Raw genomic sequence first — 23,064 nt, forward strand, 5'->3', positions numbered from 1 at the left:
GCAGGGACAAGGGTCCTCGGGGCCGCAGGGGATGACAGGACAGGCAAGCCACAGCACTTGGCCAGACGGGGCACTCACCAAAGTCCATGAAGCGCACGTGCTCCTGCAGTGGCCGCCTGACCCCCAGGGACCGGCGCCTAGAGGCCTGTATCTGCCGGAGCAGGGCCTGGCCCACGTCGGGCGCTCTAAAGGTCGTGGCTGAGAAGGAGGGGACACTGAGCACGGTGGAGCCCCACACAGCGCCCCTATTGTCTCCTGGGAGGGCCCAGGGTAGGGAACTCACCAGGATCAAAGTGCACGTCCACAATGGCTCGGACTGAGCTGCCAGGCCCCAGGTCCCGCAGGCGGACACTTCGGAAGTCCTTCTTAACGTCTGAGTTCCGGAAGAGGTCATCCAGCTGTGGGTGCGGCGCGGGTGAAGGCTCCGGGGAGCTGCCCAGGCCGGGTTGTCAGGCCCTCCCGCTGCAGCCCTTCTCTGGGTCTGTCCCGGGAGGGAAGTGCAGCCCTGCTCTGTGGGCCCCGTACGTACTGTGCTCTCGATACTCCTAGCGGTCTCCCCAAAAAGCTCTGACTTGGGGTCAGCCATCTCCGGTGTATAGAACAGCTCTTGCCCCTCGACTCCCTCAAGCTCCAGCACACCCTGGAACGCCTTGGTGGCTGTGGAGGAGGGGGCAGTGAGGCCCTGCCTGGCCTCTGAGCTGGCCATGGGCACAGGCCCCAGCAGCAAGCCACACGGGGTGCAGGGCAGGTGGTGGTTAGTCAGATGATCATGAGGTTAGTGGGGACCCGGGGCAGGGCTGGCATCAGTTACCAGGCAGACTTCTTGGAGCAGTGCCCGAGGCCGGCTTGCAATAGGAAAGAAGTTAGCCACGGGGTCCTAGGCACCCACACGTGCGTGAGGGCCGAGGCCACACGTGTGCATGCCTACACCGAAGCCCCGAGACCACGCACGTGTGTGTGCCAAGACCAGAAGACTGTAAACCCTGAGGGCCCACCTGCTGGAGAGGCCTCCTGTCTGCCGTGGGGGGAGACAGCATTCCTGGCTGTGTCCAGGCCACCATTCACGTTCCACCCCAGCCCCCGGCTACCCACTCACCAGGACAGTTGGAACCTTCTGTGTCCAGCGAGGGCGTCTTGCCATCCGAGCAGCAGCCCAAAGGCGAGTTGTAGCAAGAAGCCCTCTCCAGGGGTGGCCCAGGGGTCACAGCGCTGCCACCTTCAGGGGGCTCGAGTCCTGGGAAAGGACAGTCGAAGCCTAGCCCCAGGGGTGGCCCTCCTGGGCCCTGTCCCCCACATCCCTGGGCCCATGCTCACCCCCTGAGCCCGTCCCACTGGCTTCCAGGTCACCACTCAGTTCCTCATCGCCGCTCCCATCAGCACTGCCAGATTCGCCAAAGGCAGATGTGGCGAGATTGGGGGCTGTGGCAGGGGCCGTGGGGGGCATGGTCAGCACGGGCCTCGTGGTTGTCCTGGGGATGCGGGCAGTGGTCCAAGGTCCCGGTGAGGGTCGAGGAGTGGGCCGGCTGTGAGGGGTACTGCCGGGAGTCAGGGGGAGGGCGCTGGGTGGGGGCGGCAGCGCCCTGCTCACGTTGAGCCCCAAGGTGGCCACGGGTGCCGGAGATGTTGGGCGGGCACCAGAAGCAATAGCCTCTGCAAGAAAAAGAGAGTCTGAGTGGAGGGCTGGGTCAGGTGGTCAGCCCAGTGTCAGGCCTTCGCGGTCAGTTCTGGGGCGGTGGGTTGGGCCTCACCCTGGCATGGGCCAAGGCTCTGGATAGAGATGTCCAAGCCCTGGCGGCAGGCGATGGTCCTCAGTTGGCACTCATTGCCGTAGGTGACTCCATCCGACCCACAGACCTGGGGCACAGGGCAAGGATGCTGGGGGAAGGCCCCTCACCTCTCCTACCACCTTCCACATGCCCCACCCCTCACCTTGGTGGCACTGGCCTCTGGACAGGTGGGTGTTGGGCACACGCAGTGTGCGGAGCCAGCTTCCTCCACGCAGGATGCCCCAAACTCGCAGCGCATCTCAGCACAGGTCTCGGGCGCCAAGGAGTCTGGGGCAGACACGGGGGGCCCTGCTGGCTGAGGAGGCCTGGCCCCTATGACGGCCCCGCCCCCAGCAAAGGGAGCCAAGGTCAGTGCCAGGCATGGCCCTCACCTGTCTCACAGCCAGCAGGGCCCAGGGTGTGGCCGTCCGGACACTGCCCGCACTTGGGTCCCGCCACCCCAGGCTTACATGAGCACAGCCCTGCCATCTGCTCACAGTCGTCCCGCACAGCACCCCGGGGGTCACAGCTGCAGGCTGGGGGGCAGGGGGAAGAACCTGAGGTCCACGCCCGGTTTCCCCACTGGCTCCAGACCCAGCCCAGCTCCTGCCTGGTGCGGATCAGGCCAGGGTCTGAGCAGGTGAGACGAGGAACACAGTGACAAGGCGGACAGGCGGGAGTGCCCACCTGGGAACCGACCGTCGCCCCTGTCACTCACGAGTGCAGCCGCTCCGGCCATCGGTGACAATGCCACGGAAGTTCCAGAAGCCAGGCTCACAGCGATCACACTTGAGGCCCCCGACCCCTGGGCGGCAGGAGCACTGGCCTGTGGCTGGGTCGCAGGTGCCACTGTAGGAGCCATGTGGGTTGCAGTGGCAGGAGCCTGCAAGGCCAGGGCAGGATAAGATCACTGCAGCTACGTGGCTCCAGCCGGCTGGGGGTCAGTGTCGGGGTCAAATACTCACTGGGGCAGCCAGCCAGGCCCACACCGCGGGCAGCAGTGATGTTGTCCTGACAGCAGCCGTAGGGGGTCTGGGTGCAGTGCGGGGGAACTGCAGGTGGCAGCGGGGCCAGGGTGGGGCCTGCAGGAAGGGGGCAGAGGGTTCAGATGTCACGCATTGCCTGATGCCCGCTTTGGGCCTGGCCACTCCGCCTCAACCTCCCCTGATGCCAACTCCCACCAGGACCTGGGTACCTGGGGCTCGGACCACACCCCTTATAAAACACGTCTGGACGCATGGGACCAAGAGCATGCAGAACACCCAAGGTCACGTATGTACACACACAACCGGAACCAAACACGCTTAGGGTAGCACGTTTTCACAGGCTGGCATACACACATACAAACACACACACGTGTGCACATTTGCCAACGTTCCTCCCAAACCACGCGCGTTCAAACACCCCGCAGACATGCACGTGCACACACGTGCGGGAGTCCACGCGCATACACCCACGAGCACTTGTGCACACGTAGAAGTACATAAACGTGACGTATCTACTGGATCACCGTCAGTCTTCCCCCAAAACAAAGTGTCCAGAGCGTGGGCCTCCCTAACACGCGGCCTCCCTGCACCAAAGCCCAGTCTGGCGCACAGTGGGTGCTCAGTGCACCTGCTGACTGATAGGCACCCTACGGGCACGTGTGCAACTACACAAACACGAATACTCGCCAACACCGCACATTTAAAACACTTACGTGCGCGCACGCCCCACACGGCACACGCGCAGCGCTCACGGGGACGTGCCTACCCACGTGCCTCACACGTGTGCACACACACCAAAGCACATTCACACACAGGGAACAGGCCACACACACCCAGACGGAGCCCGTGTGCCCACTCACCACGGCAGGTTCCCTGGGCCGCGACGTACAGTTCCCGCTGCAGCTCACACCGGGCCTTCTTCAGCTCGCACTCGGTGCCGTAGGTGACCCCGTTGGAGCCACACACCTGGAAGGGCAGGGTCAGCGTGGGTGGCCACAGCCACTTCCCCGCGGCCCGCCCGGAGCCGGGGGAGGCTGGGGGGCGGGGGTTGCTCACCGGGCTCCTCGGGACGCTCTGGCAGCTGAAGTCACAGACGCAGGGCCCGTCTTCCGAGTCCTCGTCCCAGACGCCGCCATGCTGCCGGCACAGCTCCTGCTCACACTCGCCGTCCTCTCCAGAGCCAGAGCCTCCAGAGCCGCACTCGGCTGCGGGGAGGGGGCCGGGTCACCCGTGGGGTCCTGTTTGAGGCGGGTGCACGGCAGCCCCTGCCGGTCGTCCCCGAGCCTACCCTGCTCACAGGGCCCTGCCCGGGCCTCCTCGATCCGCGTCTGCTGCTGGCAGGCAGCCTCTTGGAGCTCACAGGCGCTGTGGTAGGTGACACCGTCACTGCCACACACGGGGCCGGGCGGGGGGCGCTCACACCGGGGACACACACACCGTCCAGCCAAGCACACCGCGCCAAAGGCACACACCGTGTCTCCGCAGGTCTCTGTGGAGGGCGGAGCCAGGCGGAGGTCAGCGGACCCCAGCCGAGGGGGAGACCCAGGACCACAGCCTGCCGGCCCCCACGGCCCCACTCACGGCAGCGTCCAGCCGAGACCACACGCAGGCTGATCTGATGTGTGCAGGCGTGGACGTGTAGCTCACACTCGCTGGCATACGTGTGCCCATCAGAGCCGCACACAGGCTGGGCCAGGGCCACGCACTCGGAGGGGCACACGCAGCGCCCGGTCTCAGCCTCACACAGAGCTCCGAAGCGGCACTGCCCGCAGCGGTCTAGGGAAGGGGCTCCGTCACCACGGCGACCAGGACCCACAACCCACTAGCAAGACCCACTTGCCCGCCACTGACCACAGGGTCCTCTGCGAGCCACCCGGATCTCCCGTCCAAGGGTGCAGGCCGTGGCTTCCAGCTCACACGTGCTGCCGTACGTGACGCCATCACTGCCACACACAGGATCGTAGATGCCCGAACACGCCTGCTGGCACACACACTCAGCTTCCCCGTTCTTCACAGCACACGCTGCCCCAAACGGGCACTGCACCCCAAGGCACGGGGACAGGGGCTGGTCTGGGGAGGACACAGGCACCCAGTGAGCTCCACCTGTTCCCCCGGGCTTATGCACAAAGCCCCCAGCTCCACGCAGCAGACCCTCTCCCAGGGTGGGGACAGCAGAGGGGAGGTGGACCGGGAGAAGGGCCGAAATGCTCAGGACACAGCAGAGAAAGGGACAGACACACGACAGACGCAGACAGGGACACAGACCCAAACAGCCTCAGCCCCCTGCGTGAGTGGAGGGAGGGGCCGCCCCCAAGACGCAGGAACTTCCTGACTGCCCCCCCCTGCCGTGGGTTGAGGGAAGGCCAGGCTTATGCAGCCATCCGGGTCACTGACCCCTGGCCACCAGCAGCCCTGGGACACCCACACAGGTAGGGGGGCTCTCTCCCCACGGGGGGGAGGAGTCTGCAGCCCACAGTCACACCCAGGGCCACAAGGGGGAGGAGGTGTCTGTCCACTTGCTCTGAGGACCACAAGGCCAGGCAGCAGCGAGCCACCCCCCCTCCCTGCTGTGCCGGGGGCAGACCTCGGGCTGTGGGCTCCTGGCGGCAGGCGCGGTACCTCATCCTGCCAGGTCAGGCTGGAAGACACAAGAGGCGGAGCCAAGAGGGAAGGAAGGACAGAGAAGAGAAGACAGACGCAGAGAGAGAGAGAGAGAGAGAGCGGAAAGACGGACAGACCGACTGACGGACACGGGGTGGGGGTTGGCAGAGCCACAGCAGCATATGCTGTCTCCACCCTCCACGGCCCGCCCCCACGCAGCCTGAGCCTGACTGAAACTTTGCCCGCACGGGGCCCAAGGGACTGGAGGGCGGAACGGCCCCACGCAGGCACCAGGGAGCCGGGCACCCGGCTCCGCCCACTCCCCTGCTGGGTACTCCCGGCACCCTCCGAACAGAAGCCACCGCCCCAGAGCCTATCGACAGACAGCAGCCCGGCCAGGCCTCCCCCGTCACCGGCTCTCGCCCAGGACCCCAGCAGGAGTGTGACTCAGGATGCGGATGGTGTGTGATGACAGCCGGCAGGGACCCATGCAGGACCAGCCCGCTTGCAGCGTGGGCCCCACCCACTGGTGCTCACCACACGGGCCCTGGTGTTTGGCAGGGATGGCGCGCTGCTGTTGACACTCAGCCTGCTGGCGCCAGCAGTCACTGTCGTAGGTGTGCCCGTCGTGGGCGCACACGGGTCTGTAGGCCCCGTCGCAGACGACGCGGTCACAGGAGCAGCGGGGGCGACCCCGGCGGATCAGGCACACGGCGTTGAACCTGCACACATCTGGGCACTGGTCTGGGAGGGCAGAGCAAGGGGATCAGACCGGCCAGAGTGCCACCTCGTACAGAAGGTGGTGAGTGGGCACCAGGGAGGAGCGCAGGAGAGTGTGGGGACCGGCAGGGATATAGGTCACACAGAGCGGCAAGGCTGGGCCCGCCCACGGCCACCCACCTTGAGGCTGGCACTGGCCGGAGCGCACTTTCTGGAGGAGGAGGCCACGGGCAGCTCCCGTGCGGCCCATCGTACAGTCGTTGTCGTAGGTGACCCCGTCGTCCCCGCACACGGGTGCCTGCCGAGGAGGGCAGCTCTCTGGCCGCAGCAGCATCTCAGGGCGCCGCGTGCGTGGGTTCACACGGCAGACACGACTTAGGTCACTGCGGGCGCTCTGGCAAGGGTCTAGGGGGCAGGAGGGCGGAGGTCAGGGCGCTGTGCCGTGCACGCACACGCAGAAGTCATGCTATGCGCACAGGGGCAGGGCTCACCACAAGGGCCGTCGAACTTCTTAAAGATGTTCTCTTGGCGCGCGCACGCGTGGCGCAGGAGCTGGCACTCGCTGGGGTAGTCGGCCCCGTCGCTGCCACACACGGGGCCGTCAGGGGGCCCCCGGCAGGTGGCCGGGCACAGGCACGTGGCCGTCTGCCCGTCTGCTGAGCGCACACAGGTGCTGCCGAAGCTGCACGTCACATTGGAGCAGGGGTCCCGGGAGCCTGTGGGGGTGGGGGGGTGGGGTCACAAAGCCGTCCCCTCTGCCCTTGGGGCAGCTCCCAGAGCCCGCACTCACCGCAGGGCCCGCGGCTGAGGAGGCGGATGCGTCGCTGCTGGCTGCACTGCGCCCGCTGGAGCTCACACTCGTTGCTGTACGTGGAGGCGTCGGAGCCACACACAGGCGCCACCACAGCCGGACAGGCACTCTTCTTGCACACACAGGAGGCTCTGCCGGAACCTTCCGCGCTGGGCTCACACACGGCGCCAAAGCCACACAACATTCCTCGGCATGCTGGGCGTAGGATGGGAGAAGGGAAGGTCAGGGCCCGGCCTCTGCCAGCCCCCCGGGCCCCGGTGCACACTTCCAACGTCCACGCATCCGCAGAGACCTCACGATGCACTCAGTGTGTTCGTTCGTCAGCCCCACAGACACGTCCACACACGTCCGCGCTGGCACGCGCGGAGACGTACGTATGTGTGTCCATCGCGGCCACGCACACTCGCACCCGTGCACGCTGACAGGACCTGTTCCCTCCCCCTCTCCAGCCCCACCCACCACGGTCCCCCCCCCACCCCGCCACCAGCCCCAGGGCCTTTCCTCATGGTAGAACCTTCTCTGCCCCCCTCCCCCAAACCCCACCGCTGTGGAGGGGGGCATCCCCCAGATCTCACACCAGCACCAGGGAATCAAGTCCACCCGTTCCTGACGCACCTCCGTGGGGACCCTACACACAGAGCCACACACCTACAACCCCCAGGACGACATCACAGGGAACCGGCCCCAGGTTTGCTCAGGAACCCACCCTGCCTCCACGTCAGAATCAAAGCCCCTCATCTGACCCATGACCCACCCCTCAGAGCCCCGGTCCTGGCCCCTTCCTGGGGGCAGCTGCTCCAGGGTCCCAAAGTAGCCCAACCCCTGCCACCTCTGGCCTGAGGTCACCTGGTTTTAAGGGTGGTGTGGGGGAAGTATCCGGGGTCAGGCCACACATTCCACCTTCTGGCTCTGGGCCCCTCCTTGGCCAGGAACCTGGGGCCCCGACCCCAGGCCTTCCCCTCAGGTTTCCTTTCTCCCCACATCTTTTCCACGCAAGCTCTGCCTCTCGGGCTTTTCTCGGCCCACCCTGCGAACCTTCCACACCTCTCTGGGTCCCTCAGCTATGGCGTTCTCAATAGGGCCTTCTCCAGGGTTCCTGGCCCTCCCATCCTCCCGGCCTCCCCAGCTGAAAGCTGACGGGGTCTCTCTCTGAGGTCCCTCGGGCGCTCACACACCTCCCTCTCCCCCCGTCTGTCCTCTGCGGCCTCCATCTCAGTAAATGTCCTCACCCTCCTCCCCAGTCCTGCTGCCCACCCCCCAACACTCTCCACCGTGACCTCCTCTGGGAGGCTGAGCACAGGGGCTCTGCAGATCTGTCACCCTCCTCTTTAAACACTTCAGTTCCTAACCCTGTAGTTAAAAACTGTTGTGTGCCCAGCACACACCCTGTGGCTGAACCTCTACTCCCTACAGCAGCCCCAGGAAGTGTTGCTCCTGACCCCACCGGTGAGGGACCACAGTCCCTTGGACTGGAGGAAGGAAGGCTCTCGGACATTTAAACCCAGAGCCGTCAGAGACAGGTCCTCCTGAGAAGACCCAGGTAGGCTGACTGCTTAGGACCCCCACCAGGACCCCCACCAGGACTGCACGCCCACACGAGTGCAGGCCCGATATAGGCTGCAGCTGCTTAGACGTGATGAATGTTTAATCGGTTCCAATTATCGTTAATAAGTTATGGTGCAGAGGGTGGGGTGGCTCCCCCCATCACCTCCCAGCAGGCTCAGGAAGTGGGGCAGGAGGGGGAAGCACCTCCATTCCGGGGAGGGCAGGGCCCCAAAGGGAGCTGCAGCCAGCTGTTGCCACAGCAACAGCCCACCCCAGGCTCCTCCGGGTCTGACTGGGCACCCCTACCCCCACCCCACACAGGCTGAGTGAACAGAGGCCTGAGGCAAGGGCGGGGCCGGTAGGGACACGCCAGCTTGGAGTCCCTGCAGCCTCCTGTACTCCCCTCCCACTGACACTCCTGTCTTCCTCCTCCCCACCTCACCTGAGCCCCTGCTCCTGCAGAGCCCAGAGCCAGGCTGCCTCCAACTCTGCACTCACCCGCCCGGCGACTGTGGGCAAGTTATCACCTTGCCGTGCGTCAGTATCTCCTTCTGTGAGTGGGGACAGTGGGACCTGCCTCCCAGGGTTACCGTGGGGCCAATATCTGCAGCGGCTTGGAGGGCGCCCAGCACGTAGCTCTACGCGGACCGTAACAAGAACTGTCCTTACATCAGCACCCCGCTCTGTCCCGCCTCAAACCAAACTCAAATCCCGTCTACCCGCAAGCCCTCTTTACTCTCTGTCTCCCTCCAACTCCATCTACTCTCCCCTAGCACCTTCCTCTCATCTTCCTTGCCCAAGGCCCCCGGGACCCCCCGGGCAGAATCCACAGGCACTTGCTGATATCCAGCGGCCCGTTTTATTTGGCTTCAACTGGACCTACCGACCAAGGTCTCTTCCAGAGTACTGGACCCTGTGGCAAAGACTTGGTCGTCACCTCATTACACCTCTGGTTCCTGGGCTGCCTGCCGTGTGTCTGTGCCCTTGGTTTGAGACCTCTCTCCGTCTGATCACCCCCACCCGTCCAGCCAGACCGCTCCAAGGCTCCCACCCCTTGGACAAAGACATCTACGCCTGGATGACCAGCATGTTCCTTGCCCACCAAGACCTGCACCCTCCCTCCACAGCCCAGGGTTCTGCTTTGTCCCCCCAAGATAGCTACTAGTGGGCGATGGTGGCGTTGACAATGGCAGCTAACCTGTGATAAGCAAGGCTGGGGCACTGGGTCAGGTGGAGGGAGGATGATGGGCTGCAAGGTGAGGGGGCTGGGGGCAGAGACCAGAGACGTCTCGGGGACAGGGTCCTTGGAACCAGCTGTTGGACTGAAGGTGGCTGAGGGCAGAGGAGAGGCCAGGGTGCCTCTGGGGGCCATCAAGCTCAGGCTCCCGCACTGACTCCCAAGTCACACAGGCGGGTCCAGCCCCAGCGCTCCCATCTGCCACCACTTTGTGGAGCCCACGCCGCTGTCAGAGTGGCGGTTCACCCGGGGCCATCTCCTGGCTGCAAAGTGGGGGTAGATCTCGCGGCTCCCAGCACAGTTACAGCCTTTGGTGATGTGACGTGGGCAGAGCAGAAGCCTGGGTTCACGGCGCTCACCCTGGCCAGGCTGAAATGGTTTCCCTCCCCGGACCTGTGCTCAGGCCGTCAGGCCAGGCGAGGGCTGCTCTCGCGTGTAGCCCTGATACAGCTCCACAACTGCCCGTCCCCATGTCTGCTCTCCACGCCCCCCGGGTCTAGGGAATCACAGAGGCTCAAGACAAGTTTCTTGATCGGACATAAAACACGCACAAGCACACACACGTGCACACGTGTTTGCTGGCAAGCTCATCACAACAGCCGTGCCCTGCACGTGGCAGGCACCACTCGAGCCACGCCTGTATTAGCCCTTAATCACCCCATAAACTGCCCCTCATAAATGCAGGCAGGGCACCCATATACCCACGAGCCACGTGTCCTGCCGCGTTCGCCCCAGGCTAGACTCCTACAGGAGCCTTTCCTCGGCCACTCGGCTTCCCTGCGCAGTCTTGCTCCCTGCACGCCCAAGGGCTCCCTCACGCGTGCCGTGCTGGAGGCGGCAGCGGCTTTTTATAACCGCCGGTTGGAGTGAGTATATTCAACTCCTCTCCTGGTCTGGGGGGGGGATGGACTGGATACCCCAAGCCCTGCCCATGGCCACAAGTACGCAGTGTGTGTGCCTCGGAGGGATGATGACGGCCGTGGCACGTAGCTGTCCCCAAGGGGGCAGTAGGACCAGAGTGTGGGTGTGGGGGCCCACGCGTGCGGCTGCAGGGAAGACCAGGGTGTGTGTAAAGCAGAGACGCAGCTCTCACGCTTTAGGAGAGGAGGCTGGGGACACCGGGAGAGGGGAAGGTGCCTCCCGACCCAAGCCCCGCCTTTAAATCCAGACAGCTCCAGGACCCTGTCCCACAGCCCATCCCATATACGGATACCCTCCTACGTGTGACTTCTGTGGACGTGGCCAGGCACCTGCCCAGCAGGGGGCCCAGTACTGACAGCAAACCTGGTAGCTCTCCATGTCCCCACCCAAGGAGGGGACCCCAAGCCGCCCTCTCTGGTGGCATCAACAGCTTCCTCCCCTCCCCTTCCCGTATTAGCTAAATTACAGTGGCCTACAGACTAGCAGGCCTCTCAGGGAGGCCAGCCCATAAAGTGGGTCAGGAAGGCCAAGCCCAGGCTGTTCGGTCTCAGGGACAGGCCCTCCAATCCCTCCTCAGTCACTGGTCCTTCACACCCACCCCCTGCTCTGCACACGTTGTCTGACCCATCTTACAACCTGCAGGCCCCAGGACTCATTCCCAATTTTTGGCCAAGAAGTGCAAGGCCCACAGAAGTTGGAGACATGCTTGTGTGCGATGGCCCTTGGCCAGGACAGGGCCAGGCCCAAGGACTCCAGACCCGACACGCCCTCTGCCCGTCCACCACTGTGATATCCCAGGAAGGACCCAGGCTCCCTCATCCAGCCTCATCTGTTCCAGATACACCTGATACGTCTGGTGTGCACACCCTAAGAATGGCTCCCGATCCCCAGGAGTGCCACTGTCCCTCTAGACACAGTCTCCCAAGTGCAGCCTGTCACCATCGGAGGCCCCCCACTCACTCACCGTCCGGAGGCACTGGAGGTGCTGGTGTGAAATGGGTCCCAGGTTTGTCTGGAAGAAAACAAATGTCTGAGTTAGGCCTCACTGAGCGGGCTTTGCCATAGCTGTCCCTTTGCCCAGTCTGGAGGGGCCACCCCTGCACACCCACACCTGCCCTCTATGCCCGTGCCCACCCCCACCCCTGGCCCCATTCTGAGCCCTGAGGGTTGGCCAAAGCCTGTGGGCAGACAAAGGCAGAGGCCCTTGCTTTTCTCTGCCTCTTCAGCTGTGTGGCTGGACACCTGACAGGGGGCTCCAACAGCAGGGGTGTGGGCAGCCTCTTATTCCCATAGGGGCCCAGCCCCAGGCCCTGCCAGAGCCCCCACTTCCAGTGCATTCAGCCGCTCCCTTCCTCCCCAGCTCCCAGAACGAGTTGTCTCTGCAGCTCAGGGTGAGGGTCAGCTCCCCATGAACGCAAGGACAAGCTTTGACAGGCCCAGGGGTCCAGAGAATGACTCATCCTGATCCTGATCCCCAAAAGATGCAGATGGCCCATCGGAGCCACCTCTCAGCTGGTCGCCTCTATTTGACCCTGCCTCTCCCCCAGTCTTTGGTGGCTGAGGCAGGGGAACTCAGCCAGCAGAAGGAGGGTCACACGAGCCGGCCCCGGGGGGGAGGGGTGGGGGTGGCCATGCCCGCAGCCACGTACAGTTGTTGAGGAAAAGCAGCACGGCGAAGCCCAGCGTAGAGGTGGCCAGCAGGATCAGGCAGACGTTGCAGGGGATCATGAAATACCGCACCAGCAGGGAGACCCCGCGCTGCTGCCGCGGGTCCCTCTCCAGAGGTAGTGGAGGCATGGCCCTGGGCTCCTCAGCCCCCACTCTCAGGGTGAGCGGGTCGCTCAAGGGGTGCCCTTGGGCCTCTTCGGGGCAACTCCTCCCATGCTGGGTCCCCTGGGGCAGCGGACAGCAGCTCTGTTCTCAAAGTTCAACGCCGGTCACAGCCCAGAGAGCCAGGACACCTCCGCAGCCTTTGAGGCTCATCATGGGAGATGTGCAAAATTCTCCCGGAGTAGCACCCCAAATGTGGGCTCAGAGGGAGGCGGAGGAGAAACTGAGGGCCCGCCAGCGGCCACCCCCTGTATCCACAGCCCGGTAGTCGTAGGTGCCCGCAGCTCTCCGGCGTGCTCAGTCTTCCCGGAGCCCCCGGGAGCCCCCGGTCCCGCCCGCCGGGCGACCCCGGAAGGGCCGGCCCGAGGGGTACTGGCGGCGAGCGGGCCCTCGCCCGGGGACCCCGTGGGGAGGCGCGGGCGGCCGGGCGCGGAGGGTCTCGGGTCCCCAGCAGAGGCGGGAGCGGCGCAGGCAGCGAGCGGGAGGCAGAGAATAAAGAGCGGGTGCGCGGAGGGCCGCGCCTCGGCTCCGTCGCCCTCGCCGGGGCTGGGGCGGTGAGTGAGGGGCGAGGGGCGCCGCGGAGGGAGGGCGGGGAGCAGAGACAAAGGAAGCCGCCTCCGGGGACCCCGGTGTCCGTGGGGAGTCGTGGCTCACGGCGCAGAGGACCGCGCGGAAGAGGACGGGAGGGCGGGCGGGGGCAGCAGCAGGGGCAGGCGGGGGCGCTGGGGTGTGGGGTGGGGTGGGGGGGTGAGGTGGGAGGGAGCCGGGGCCGGGGCCGGGAAGGAACAGGGGTGGGGGGAGAGGAGGCAGGTGCCGGGGCGGGGCGGGGCGGGGGTTGGGGGGTGGGGGCCCGGCTCGGAACCGGGTGGGCGGAACCAGAAGGTGTGGGGCGGGGTCAGGGGCGGGGCGGGTCCCCTTCCGCGCCCACCCGGCTGCGCCGGGCCGTACCGCGTGCGTAAGCGGCCGAGGGCGCGGCGGAGGGCCGGAGGGTCGTTCTGAGCGCACGCAGCGGGGCTCAGGCCCGCACGCAGGCCCCCACTCTACGCTACGGGCGCGTGTGCCTGTGCTGGCCCCGCCCTGGCGCGCGCATGTGGGGGAAGGGTCCCCAGGTACACGCTCAGGTGGGGAGCGGGCTGCGCCCAACGTGGAGGGTGGAGGGGGCAAGATGGGTCCACCCTCCCGGGAGTTGGTGGCAACACCTCAGACCACCCGCGTGCCCCCCACCTCCCTTCCGGCCGTGGAGAGGAACATGCAAATGAGTTTCTTGTAAAGAAGTGTTATGCAAATAATCGCGGGACTCCGGCGCCGTCCCGCCAGCCTGGAGCGCCCCCCAGAGGCCACCAGGGAACGTCGGGGCCGTGACGTCACAGCCGGGCCGGGGGGGTGCCTGGTCCTTCCCGGAGTCAGGCCTGTCCACATCCGCCCCCAGAGGACGCCCCTTTCCTAGCCCCTGCCCGGTTGGGGAGGAAGGGGGGCAGGGGTCGCGCACCTTCCCCACCACCCACACCAGTCACCCTCCGCAGCCAGGATCCCATTGGTGGCGATCTCTATGACCAACACCTTCACTGCCCTGCACTCCCATCCCTTCACGTCCCACAGTCCTCTGGGAGGAACCCCTAAGCGCCCACTGCCACACCCACCACGGCTGGCCGCTTCCAGCCTGGACCTGGTCGCAGGCCCTTGAGTCTCTGCAGTGACCTCTGTCCCTCTCTTAGAGTCTGCCAGCCCTTTCTGAGGAGAGGGGGGAGGAAGCTTGGCCTCCAAGGCACAGTGGGTCCCTCTTCAACTTGGGATCAGGCCTCCCCCCCCAGCCCCATCCTAGGACCCCTTCTGGTCCCTATCCCAGCTGAAAAGATGTTAATTGCACCAGTGCTCCCCCCACCCACCCCCATGCTCAATCATACCCATCTACACATAGTCCCACACTCCACAGACTCACGTACCCGCCCACTCACTCAGACCTACACCCACACTGCACTTAGGAGTCTGCAGGGTTATTTGTAAGTGAAGTCAGCAGGTCCCCCTTCCGGCCAAACCGCTATTGCCACAGCCACCAGTGCCGCCCTGGTCACTCTTAGGTCTCCTCTCCGTCCTCTCTCAGGTCTGTGGGGCTCCTCTGCCCTGGAACAAGCCCTTCCTGGTGCCAACTCTCCACTCATCCAGAGTAACACCACCCCAGGGCACCGACAGGTGTCTTAGTGCCTCAACTCCCACCAAGCCTCCAACTGGACTCTCCCTAAAGTCCCTCCACCCGACGATGTATTCCTCTGTGACATAAACATGTTCTTAACCACCACCCCCCCCCCCCCGCCCCGTCCCCTCTGGTCAGGTAGGCTCCTCCACACTCCACCCAACCTTCTGCCCGCCCCCCCCACTTCCTCAGCAACAGCAGCCACCTGCCAGCCAGCACCCAGTTCTATGAGGTCCATCTCCTTCGACTCCTTTCCATCCGGTGGCCACTAGTGGCCACACTAGTTAGCCCATCTAAGGGTTAGCCCATCCTGTCAGGGTCCCCCATCACCAACAGCGGAGGTCTTCAAACCTCTTAGAGCCCTGGAGCCTGAGATTCTGAGGCAACTTTGCAGGAAAAGCCAATAAACAAAGTGGTTTCTTCACCTCACAGTGCACTGGACCCAGAGCAACAATCCGTCAAACCACCTGGAGACCCCGGCCCCTGGTCAGCCCACCTTCATTCACCTCGGGGGTGCCTCCCACCCTCTACCTCACCTCACGGGACCTTGGCAATGCTTACCACACTGATAGTGCCGGCAGCTCCCCAGGACGTCACCCTGGACTGGGAGCACCCAGGGCAGGGTCTGACTTTTTATCTTCTCAGGGCAGGGCTTGGGTCAGAGCCCAAAGACTTGGTGTAGTGAGCCCAGGCAGTTCACACATTTTCTCATTTACTTGTCACTGCAGCTCCCCCAGGAGCTTGGCTCAAAGAGGACCCACAGACAGTGCTGGGGTCAAACCCCAAGCAATGTTCACATGCCCACACATGGACCCTGTCTGCTGCTGCCACCGTTTCATGGGTGGGCTTTGCAGGAGGAGGGGCATAAAGGAACCAGGGTGTGGGAGGAGTAGGCCCAGGGATCAGTATAAACCTGGGGTGGGTGGGGGCTGGCAAGGGATTGTCTCCGTGGGCAAGTGGGCTGGCCTTCAGATGCTCATTTGAAGGGGAGAGACTGGTCCACCCGGCCAGCATGGTGGGGGGCGGTGGGGGGGGGGGGAGCTTAGGGCCTGGCTTGGGGGAAGGGAAACCAGCAGGCAGCCTGTCCTTCCTGGCCCCAGTCAGAGTCTGAGCCCCCCACAGGGGCTCCATGCCTTCAGAGAGACAAAGGGCCATTGAGGCCCCAGACCCAGTAGGGGGAGGGGAGTGCAGGCTACCAGAGCTATTTTGGGATCTTCAGACTCAAAATCATTCAGCCCTGACCAGCCCACTCAGGCACATGCCCTAGGAAGGAACAGAGGATATTCTGAGCCAGAGATTGGCCCCTCTGGTCTCTGGGCTCACACACAGCAACATGTGACCGCACAGATGTGCACATACACATTCGGTGTTCCAGGTGTCACCCAAGCAGAGACCCAAGTACACGCACTCCCTCAAGTTTGCACTGGGCGTTGTACAAGTGTACAACTCACTGGCATGAACACACACTGGTTGTCTCACACACACGCACATGCCCACACACACACACACCTCTAATGCTGAGGCCTCCGCCCCCACCCCTGCCAGTGCCACCTCCAGCCTGTCTGTCCCCCCCCAGTCCCCGGGGATCTTGAGGTGCGCACCACACTGGTGCGCAGCCGCCTGTGGAGCGCAGCAAGAGAACATAGGCTACCTAGCTGGCCCAGAGTCACAGGTGTCTGGCTGCCCTGGTGGGGGAGGGGAAGAGGACCAGACAGGGCGGCCCCACCCCCAGGCCCCAGCTTCCTGGTGTCTGCTCTCAGGCTGCAGCCATTCCCTCTCCCGGGGCCTCAGCAGACAATGGGCACTTCACAGCGGGATGTCGCTGCTGGCCCAGGGCCAGCCACTGGGAAGGAGGCCTCGTCAGGCCCAAGCCTGAGTCTCACCTCAGGTGCAGCCCAGAGGTACCCATGTTTGACTCTGCGGGCTGTGTGCCCACCCACCCAGCTACCAGGCAAGGCCCACACTTCCGCTGGGTGGTCTACGCTGCAGGGTGGTGGCATTAAATGACAGTTTTGAGGAGGGGGTCAGCACGGCTGGATGCTTGGACGCCAGCTGCCTGACCAGCAGTCTCTGTGCCCAACCCTCGCTCCTTACACATCGCTATTGGTGCCCCAGGCCCTGTACGCACTAGCCTGTCTGAGCTCCTCCACTGGGAAGGCTGAGGATACCCCGAGTCAGGTAGGTTCTCTGCCCTCAGGGAGGGTACAGCGTAGGGGGGGGGGGTGGTGACCTAGATTGGAGGGACTGGGGGATGACATCTACAGAGACCTGGATGATGCGGAGAGGGATTTGCATAGACCAGGAGGAAGAGCTTCCAGAGGCAACTACAAAGGCCCAGGGCCCAGGCCCACAAAAGACCAAGTGATGCCAGTGTGGTGAAGCCTGAAGGTAACAGGCATTAGGAGTAGGAGATAAGGAGCCAGAGGGGCAGATCCTCAGGCCTGGGGAGGACAGGGGGAGGGCGCCCAGTTCAAGGCCTGCACACCTGCCAGGATACCAGCTGTAGCCACCAGGGGGCGCCATCTGAACAGAGGTGGAGGAGAGTAGGTGCCTGGAGAAAAGAAGGTAGGGATGGAGTGGGGCTGATCCACACCCTCTGTCCCTCTTCTCCAGGACGGCTCCAAGTCCCCCTCTTTTTGGTCAGGCCCTGGCCGTCTCCAAGAGGAAAGGAGAGCTGGGGGATCCAGGGAGCCACCCAAGTGTGGACAGTGTGTGGTGAGTCAGGAGAGTCAGGTGAGTCAGGGAGTGTTCCTGCTGAGGGCCCGGCTGTGTTGAACTGGGCACCATGGGGGGTGCACAGACTGGCACCAAGGTCTGAGTGGCGGTGCTTTATGAAGGTGATGATTGGGTTGGCGTCAGGATGCAGAGGAGTGGCAGGCAGACACCGGTGGGGCGGGGAGAGGCAGGGAGAGGTTCAGAGAACGAAGGGGCAGAGAGAGGGAGCCCCAGAGAGGAGAGAGCTGCAGACAGGAATGGGGTCTGCAGGCGTGCTGTCATCGTCTGGGAAGGCGCAGGCTCAGAGGGCGAGGGCCAGCTTGCTCTCTCAGCCAGCCGGTTGTAGCAGTGGGTTCCGGTGTTCCAGCCCTTTCTCCTGTACCACGCCTATGGCGGCTTGCTCCCACCCCTCACTGAAGCTATGCCCTGCACCCACTGAACCTGGTGCTGTCCTCTCTGCCCAGAACACCCCTGCCCCTCTGCCTTCACCTCCCAACACCGAGCTCACCCCATCTCCATGGGAAGCCCATTCAGGACCCCAGCAGGGCCTGTGCAGGTGGAAGCAGCTTCTTCCAGGGACCCCCCCCCCCCGCCCCCCACACACACACCTTCCAGTGAGCATCTGGTGCTGGGCTGTGAATGGATGTGTGGATGAGGAAGGAACCACTGGATGGATTAATGAACGGGCATAGCCTCACTGCCTCCCCCTCCAGGAAGAGAGAGACATACCCTCTTCTCTGGCAGGTGGGCACAGGCAACAATCTGGCCCAGATGTTTGTGCTTTTACTTCTCCCACATGTGCACCGGAGCCTCTCGTGGACGGAGGGGCAGGTGCCTCCAGCAGCCGCGCCAGGCTGTCTGCTTCTCCCAGGGCAGGTGGTCGGGTGACTGAGGAGGGGGGAAGACTCAGGCCCACCTGAGGCCAGATGCAGACTTGCCCCTCCTGACTTGCCCAGCTTGACTCCTTAACTACCCTGCCACCCCCAGAGCCCTGGGTCAGACTCAGGGTCCCACAGGCACATGCTGGGATAGTGAACCTGAGTGGCCCCCAGGGACCACAGCCCTTTCATCTCACCGTTGAGAAACCACCGTGGTCACTCCCAGAGGAGAGCCTGCAGGACGAGGTGCCCAGTCTTGGCCAGGCACAGGGTGGGCAGCAGGCAGGAAATGGGACAGCCATAGCAAACAGAGGCCGGGTCCTGTTCTAAGGCCCCTGAGACACAAGCAAAGGTTGCCTGCAACCAGCCAGTTGGCAGACCACCTGCAGGGCTCCCACCCCAGGCCAAGCCCAGGGAAACAAGGGCGGCAGAAACCACAAGCCCCCAGCTGGGGCTCTGACCAGAAGTCTCATGTGCCCAGATCAGTAGGTCTGTGGTTGCAGGCACACGTGCATACAAACACACGCACACACACGTGTGCAGGCCACACAGCTGGAAACAGCTGGCTGCATGTGAGGACAGAAATTTCCCCCTCTCCAGAGCCTCGGCTCCGTGGGGGGCGGGGGGGGAGTGTTGACCAGGAGGGGCCTTCTTCCCCTTCCCAGATCCAGCTGTAAGCAGCCCCTGGCAGGGGATCTTCCTCAGAGGAAGTTCTCAGGGTCTGCTCTGGGTAGAGGGGCCCCTCTAGGGGAGCTTCTCTCCCCACGGGAGGCTCCACCAGAGGCCTAGGTCACCCCCTCTCTAGATCCTAACCACAGCCTCAGGCTCGAACCTGACCCCTCTCAAGCCCCAGTGTAGAACCGTGGGGAGCACGTTACCCTCCTTCACTGAGCTGTCGCTATCATTAGGGTAACTGTCACTGGGGTGCTGTCTTGTTTCTCTGAGCCCCCTTTTTCTTATCAGTCAGTGCTTCCAGTGAGAACTTCCTGGGACTCTGAGGTATACGGCACTACGTGGGCAACTGTGGTGAGAGCGCCTGCAGCCTCCAGCCCAGCCCCAGCCAGGCCTCAGTGACCTGAGTGGGAGCTTTGATTCCCCAATTCCAGTGGCAAGGGGAGTGCCAGGGCCAGGAGGGCAGAACAGGAAAGGGAGTCCATTCTCTACCCCGTGCCCAGGCCTCTGGGCAAGGGTAGAACTTGTGGGGATGGGGGGCATGCAGGGTGGTGCAACTGGTCTGGGTCCCGCAGGCAGAGGCAAGGGACTCGGCGGGGGGTGGGGGGGGTGTGGAGAAGGAGGCCTGTTTCTACAGCTGTTTTCCACCCTCCTGTGGTGATAGGGGACAGGCTCTGATTCTCATGGGGTTGGGGGTGGGGGATTAACCCTTCAGGAAGGAAGCAACACAGCCAGGATGGATGGAGGAGGCCGTGCTGGACCGTTGGTGCTGAGGTCTGGGCCCCTGTCCCATTAACTTCCCTGGGGCAGACCCATGCTCCCCTCTGCTACCCTGGCACTCGGCCTGTGAGGACTGGTAGGGTGTGGGCGGGTAGCCGCCAGACCTAGGCCAGCTAGTGCTGACCAGGTGATCTCCCATTTCCCCATCTGTGCACAGGAGTCCCAGCACCCACAGAGATGCTGCAAGGGCATAACCAGCCCTACAGGAGTATGTCCGGCCCGGCACAGCTCGGGGAGGCCCAGTGAAGACAGACGGAGAGGACACGACAGTTCCAAAACAACCTTTTTTTTCCATTTCCAGTCTGCAGGGGCTGGGGCTCTTCTCTGGGTGGGGAGCCAGGGGGTGGGTGGGTCTGGAAAAAGCCAAGAGCTGTTTTCACTGGCTTAGCCCTGCCGAAGTAGAGACATCCCAGGGAAGTAACAGGAGAGCCAGCCGTCCATTTCAGCTAGCAAAGCCCACTCCTGGGACTACCCCAGCGAAGGTACACTAAAATCAAAGCCAAAGCCGGCAGGTGCCCGGAAGCACTGGACTTCCTGCCAAGGACTCCCTAGGTGGGAACAGGACTGCACGGTGGGGGGGTCATCCCTCACCTGGGCAGACTCCCTCCCCCCAGCTGTGGAAGGGAAGAAGGGAGAATAGGGCAGGCAACCTCCAGTCTGGGCCTGCCTGCTCTCAGCCCTCTTGGCTGACCTGCCTGGGGGAGGGGCTCAGGAGGACACTGGGTGGGGTCTGCAGGGGGTGGGGTGAGAACCCAGTCTAGAAGAGAGCAGGAGAGGAACAGGGAGAAGCTACCTCCCACTTCAGCAGGGAGGAATGTGGGGGAGTAGGGTATGAATGGGGGGGGGGCAGAATGCAAAAGCTAACTGCCCGGAACCCTCCCCTGAACACCTACCTGCCCCCACACTGTAGAGAGCTGGTCTCCGTCTGGGGGTGTCTCCACCCACACCCAGCTCCAAGGCCTGTAGTGCCTGAAAGAAGTCAGAGGGCCCAGGACCCATTGCCTCTCCAACTGGACCGATAGCACTGCCCTCCTTAAGGCCCTAGACAGCTGGCCTGGCAGGGAGGAAGGGACGGTGCTCACTAGAATCAGGCCTGCCAGGTTGGGCTGGGGATTGCTGCTGCCAGGACCCCCTTCAGGGCTGGGCAGGGCTGGGCTGGGCCAATGCCAGACTCACTCTGACCCTGTCCCTGTGCCAGGGCCCCAGAAGGGCAGACAACACTTCCTTTCTCTGCTCTTGGCTCCTAGTGGGGAGGCAAGGGCCCCAGGACTTCAGACAGGCCTATGTCCCTCCCCGGGGCTACAGGAGAAGCCCCAGGACCGGTCTTCTTGAGGCAAGAGTGGGGAGAGTAGTGGGTGTGTGTGGGTAGTGTCCAGGCCCGGGCAAGGTGGCCGAGCACTGGGGGAAATGCCTGCTCAGCTGCCAGCCTGGGCAGGCTCGCGGTGCGTGGGCAGCTGGCACTGGAAGAGGCCAGGCTACTTCCCTGACAGAGCAGGGGGCAGGGGTCTCCCTCTGGCAGAGGCTGCCCCGGAGCAGCAGGCCTCCCTCACCCAAAGGTGGCGCACAGGGAGGGACACATACCTGTCTCAGTTATGCCAGGAATGTGGTTCCCCAGGCGGGAGGACAGGGGGAGGAGGAGCCTTCCTGGGGGCTGGAGGCTGGGGAAGGGGGCCTGACCTGGCAGAGTCAGAAAGACCCTGTAGGCCCTGGGGGAGGAACTGAGAAAGGCAAGTCCTAGAGACGGTGTGTGCTGTGGCAGCAGGTTCCCCTTCGGGACACTGCCAGGAGCAGTGCTCAGGCAGTGACGAGGAGGGAGCAAGCCCAGGGTGTACCCCAGGAGGTGGGCCTGGACGGACACTGCCCCCCACCTTGGCTGCTCTGGGCCTTTAGGAGTGGGGGGAGGGCGGCACTGGGGAGGGAAGTGTGCTAGGGATAGGGGTTTCCTGCACGCAGTGGGACCTGGTGGATTCGTGGTGACTTCCGCAGATTGGGGGCTGCCCAGGCTTCACCCTGGGGCTGGGACAACAATGCGGCCCCTGGGAACAGAATGGGGTCAGAGTCAGATAGGGAGGGGTCAGCTTAGCTCAAGCCCTGTCCATCCATCTCCCTCACTAGGGTGAGGCCCTTGATTCCCAGAGCACCTAGGGCGGAGTCCTGGGGTGGGGTCCAAGGTCCTTACCTAACACAGAATAGGAGGCGGGCCAATCTCCCACCCTCACCCAGCTTGGAAAGGTGGGCACGGGATTAATACTTGCCCAAGCCTGGCCCTAGCCCCTCGGGATCTTGTGCCTCAGGCCTCCGGAGCCTCAAGGGGGAGGCACCCCTTCACCCTGGGCCATTGGGATGCAGCAACCCTGTCCTAGCACCTGGCCCTCCCAGCCCGCCCCGCCCGCCTCCCCCCACCATGGCACCCTGGTTTGCTTTCAAAGTAGAGATCTATGTCGCCCAGCTCAAAACTTCCCAGGCGCCTTACAGTGGAACCCAAGCTCCTCCATCTACACCACCCCCCTCCCCAGAAGGTTCTTGCCTCCACCTAGCTCCACCTGCAAGGCTCCAAGCTACAGTCATAGCAAATGCCTTTCTCTGGGTCTCCTCTTCCCAAGACCACCCTCCCTAGCAGGCCCACCCCAGGAAGAGTCCAGTGGCTCAGCCCCTCCTGGGTGCACACCAGTTGCTGCACACTGGCCTACGGGTCCAGCACTACCCCTTCTCCAGCTGGACTCAGGTCCTGGCCTGGTACCTGAGTGCTGGCTGCCCAGGGCACACAGTAGGTCAAGTCTCACCCAGTGCTGGTTGGGGGGCTCTCCCTGGGTACCCTCCTCTCCAGCTGTCTCTGTGCCCAGCCTGGCATATACAGAGCCAGGGGCTGCCATGGGTAGAACAGGCTTTGGCAAGATGCCAAACCTTGTTCTGCCCAGGGTGGCCCTCCCACCACATGCCCTCTGACCCCATAGAAGGCCACAGTTACTGAGTCACAGACCCTCAGGCTGGACCCGCCCAGCTGTAGAGTTGATAATTCACTCTCTCTATCTTATAGGGACAGGGGACTTTCTGTACCCTGACCCCTCTTTCTCCGGCCTCTCCTTAGCCCCCCCACCACCACCCATCCCCCAAACTGGGTATCACCATCTCACAGCCTGCCCCATCTCCATGCCACCTTCCCATCTTTCCCCCCAGAACACAAACACCCAGAGCAGGGCAAGGTTGTAAGGTGTGAGGGGGCCAGGCTGGGTCCCCCTCATCTGAGCCAGTGCTGGGAAGGGACCGGGAATACACAGCCCTGCCGGCTTCTCTGTGTGATGCTGTGGCCCAGGACCCTGGAGCAGGCTCAGGAACAGATGATCACAGCGGGGGCAAAATGCCACAGGGCTCCCCATTTCAGGTCCTGCCCCTACCCCTGCACAGTCCCTC

The 23,064-nt window shown here is 63.8% G+C and overlaps 1 protein-coding gene across 1 annotated transcript in view; it reads right to left on the reverse strand.

The window, feature by feature from the left end:
• The window catches only part of AGRN (agrin), a 34,467-nt gene that overhangs the window by 7,663 nt on the left and 3,740 nt on the right, over positions 1-23,064 (reverse strand). The window contains exons 3-22 of the mRNA XM_047084774.1: positions 11,552-11,599; positions 6,864-7,079; positions 6,565-6,789; positions 6,254-6,478; positions 5,891-6,097; positions 4,604-4,822; positions 4,334-4,528; positions 4,041-4,241; positions 3,809-3,957; positions 3,613-3,718; positions 2,732-2,848; positions 2,485-2,649; positions 2,159-2,302; positions 1,930-2,054; positions 1,749-1,854; positions 1,315-1,668; positions 1,097-1,234; positions 530-657; positions 284-398; positions 79-198 (exon numbers count right to left, since the gene is read on the reverse strand). Of these exons, the coding sequence (XP_046940730.1) occupies positions 79-198; positions 284-398; positions 530-657; positions 1,097-1,234; positions 1,315-1,668; positions 1,749-1,854; positions 1,930-2,054; positions 2,159-2,302; positions 2,485-2,649; positions 2,732-2,848; positions 3,613-3,718; positions 3,809-3,957; positions 4,041-4,241; positions 4,334-4,528; positions 4,604-4,822; positions 5,891-6,097; positions 6,254-6,478; positions 6,565-6,789; positions 6,864-7,079; positions 11,552-11,599 (3,303 nt within the window). The remainder of the gene's footprint in view (positions 1-78; positions 199-283; positions 399-529; positions 658-1,096; positions 1,235-1,314; positions 1,669-1,748; positions 1,855-1,929; positions 2,055-2,158; positions 2,303-2,484; positions 2,650-2,731; positions 2,849-3,612; positions 3,719-3,808; positions 3,958-4,040; positions 4,242-4,333; positions 4,529-4,603; positions 4,823-5,890; positions 6,098-6,253; positions 6,479-6,564; positions 6,790-6,863; positions 7,080-11,551; positions 11,600-23,064) is intronic.

The sequence above is a fragment of the Lynx rufus genome, unplaced genomic scaffold, assembly GCF_022079265.1.
Source record: "Lynx rufus isolate CCGP_SWC_20201006 ecotype Redwood Valley unplaced genomic scaffold, mLynRuf1.p SCAF_2, whole genome shotgun sequence".
Lineage (NCBI taxonomy): Eukaryota > Metazoa > Chordata > Mammalia > Carnivora > Felidae > Lynx > Lynx rufus.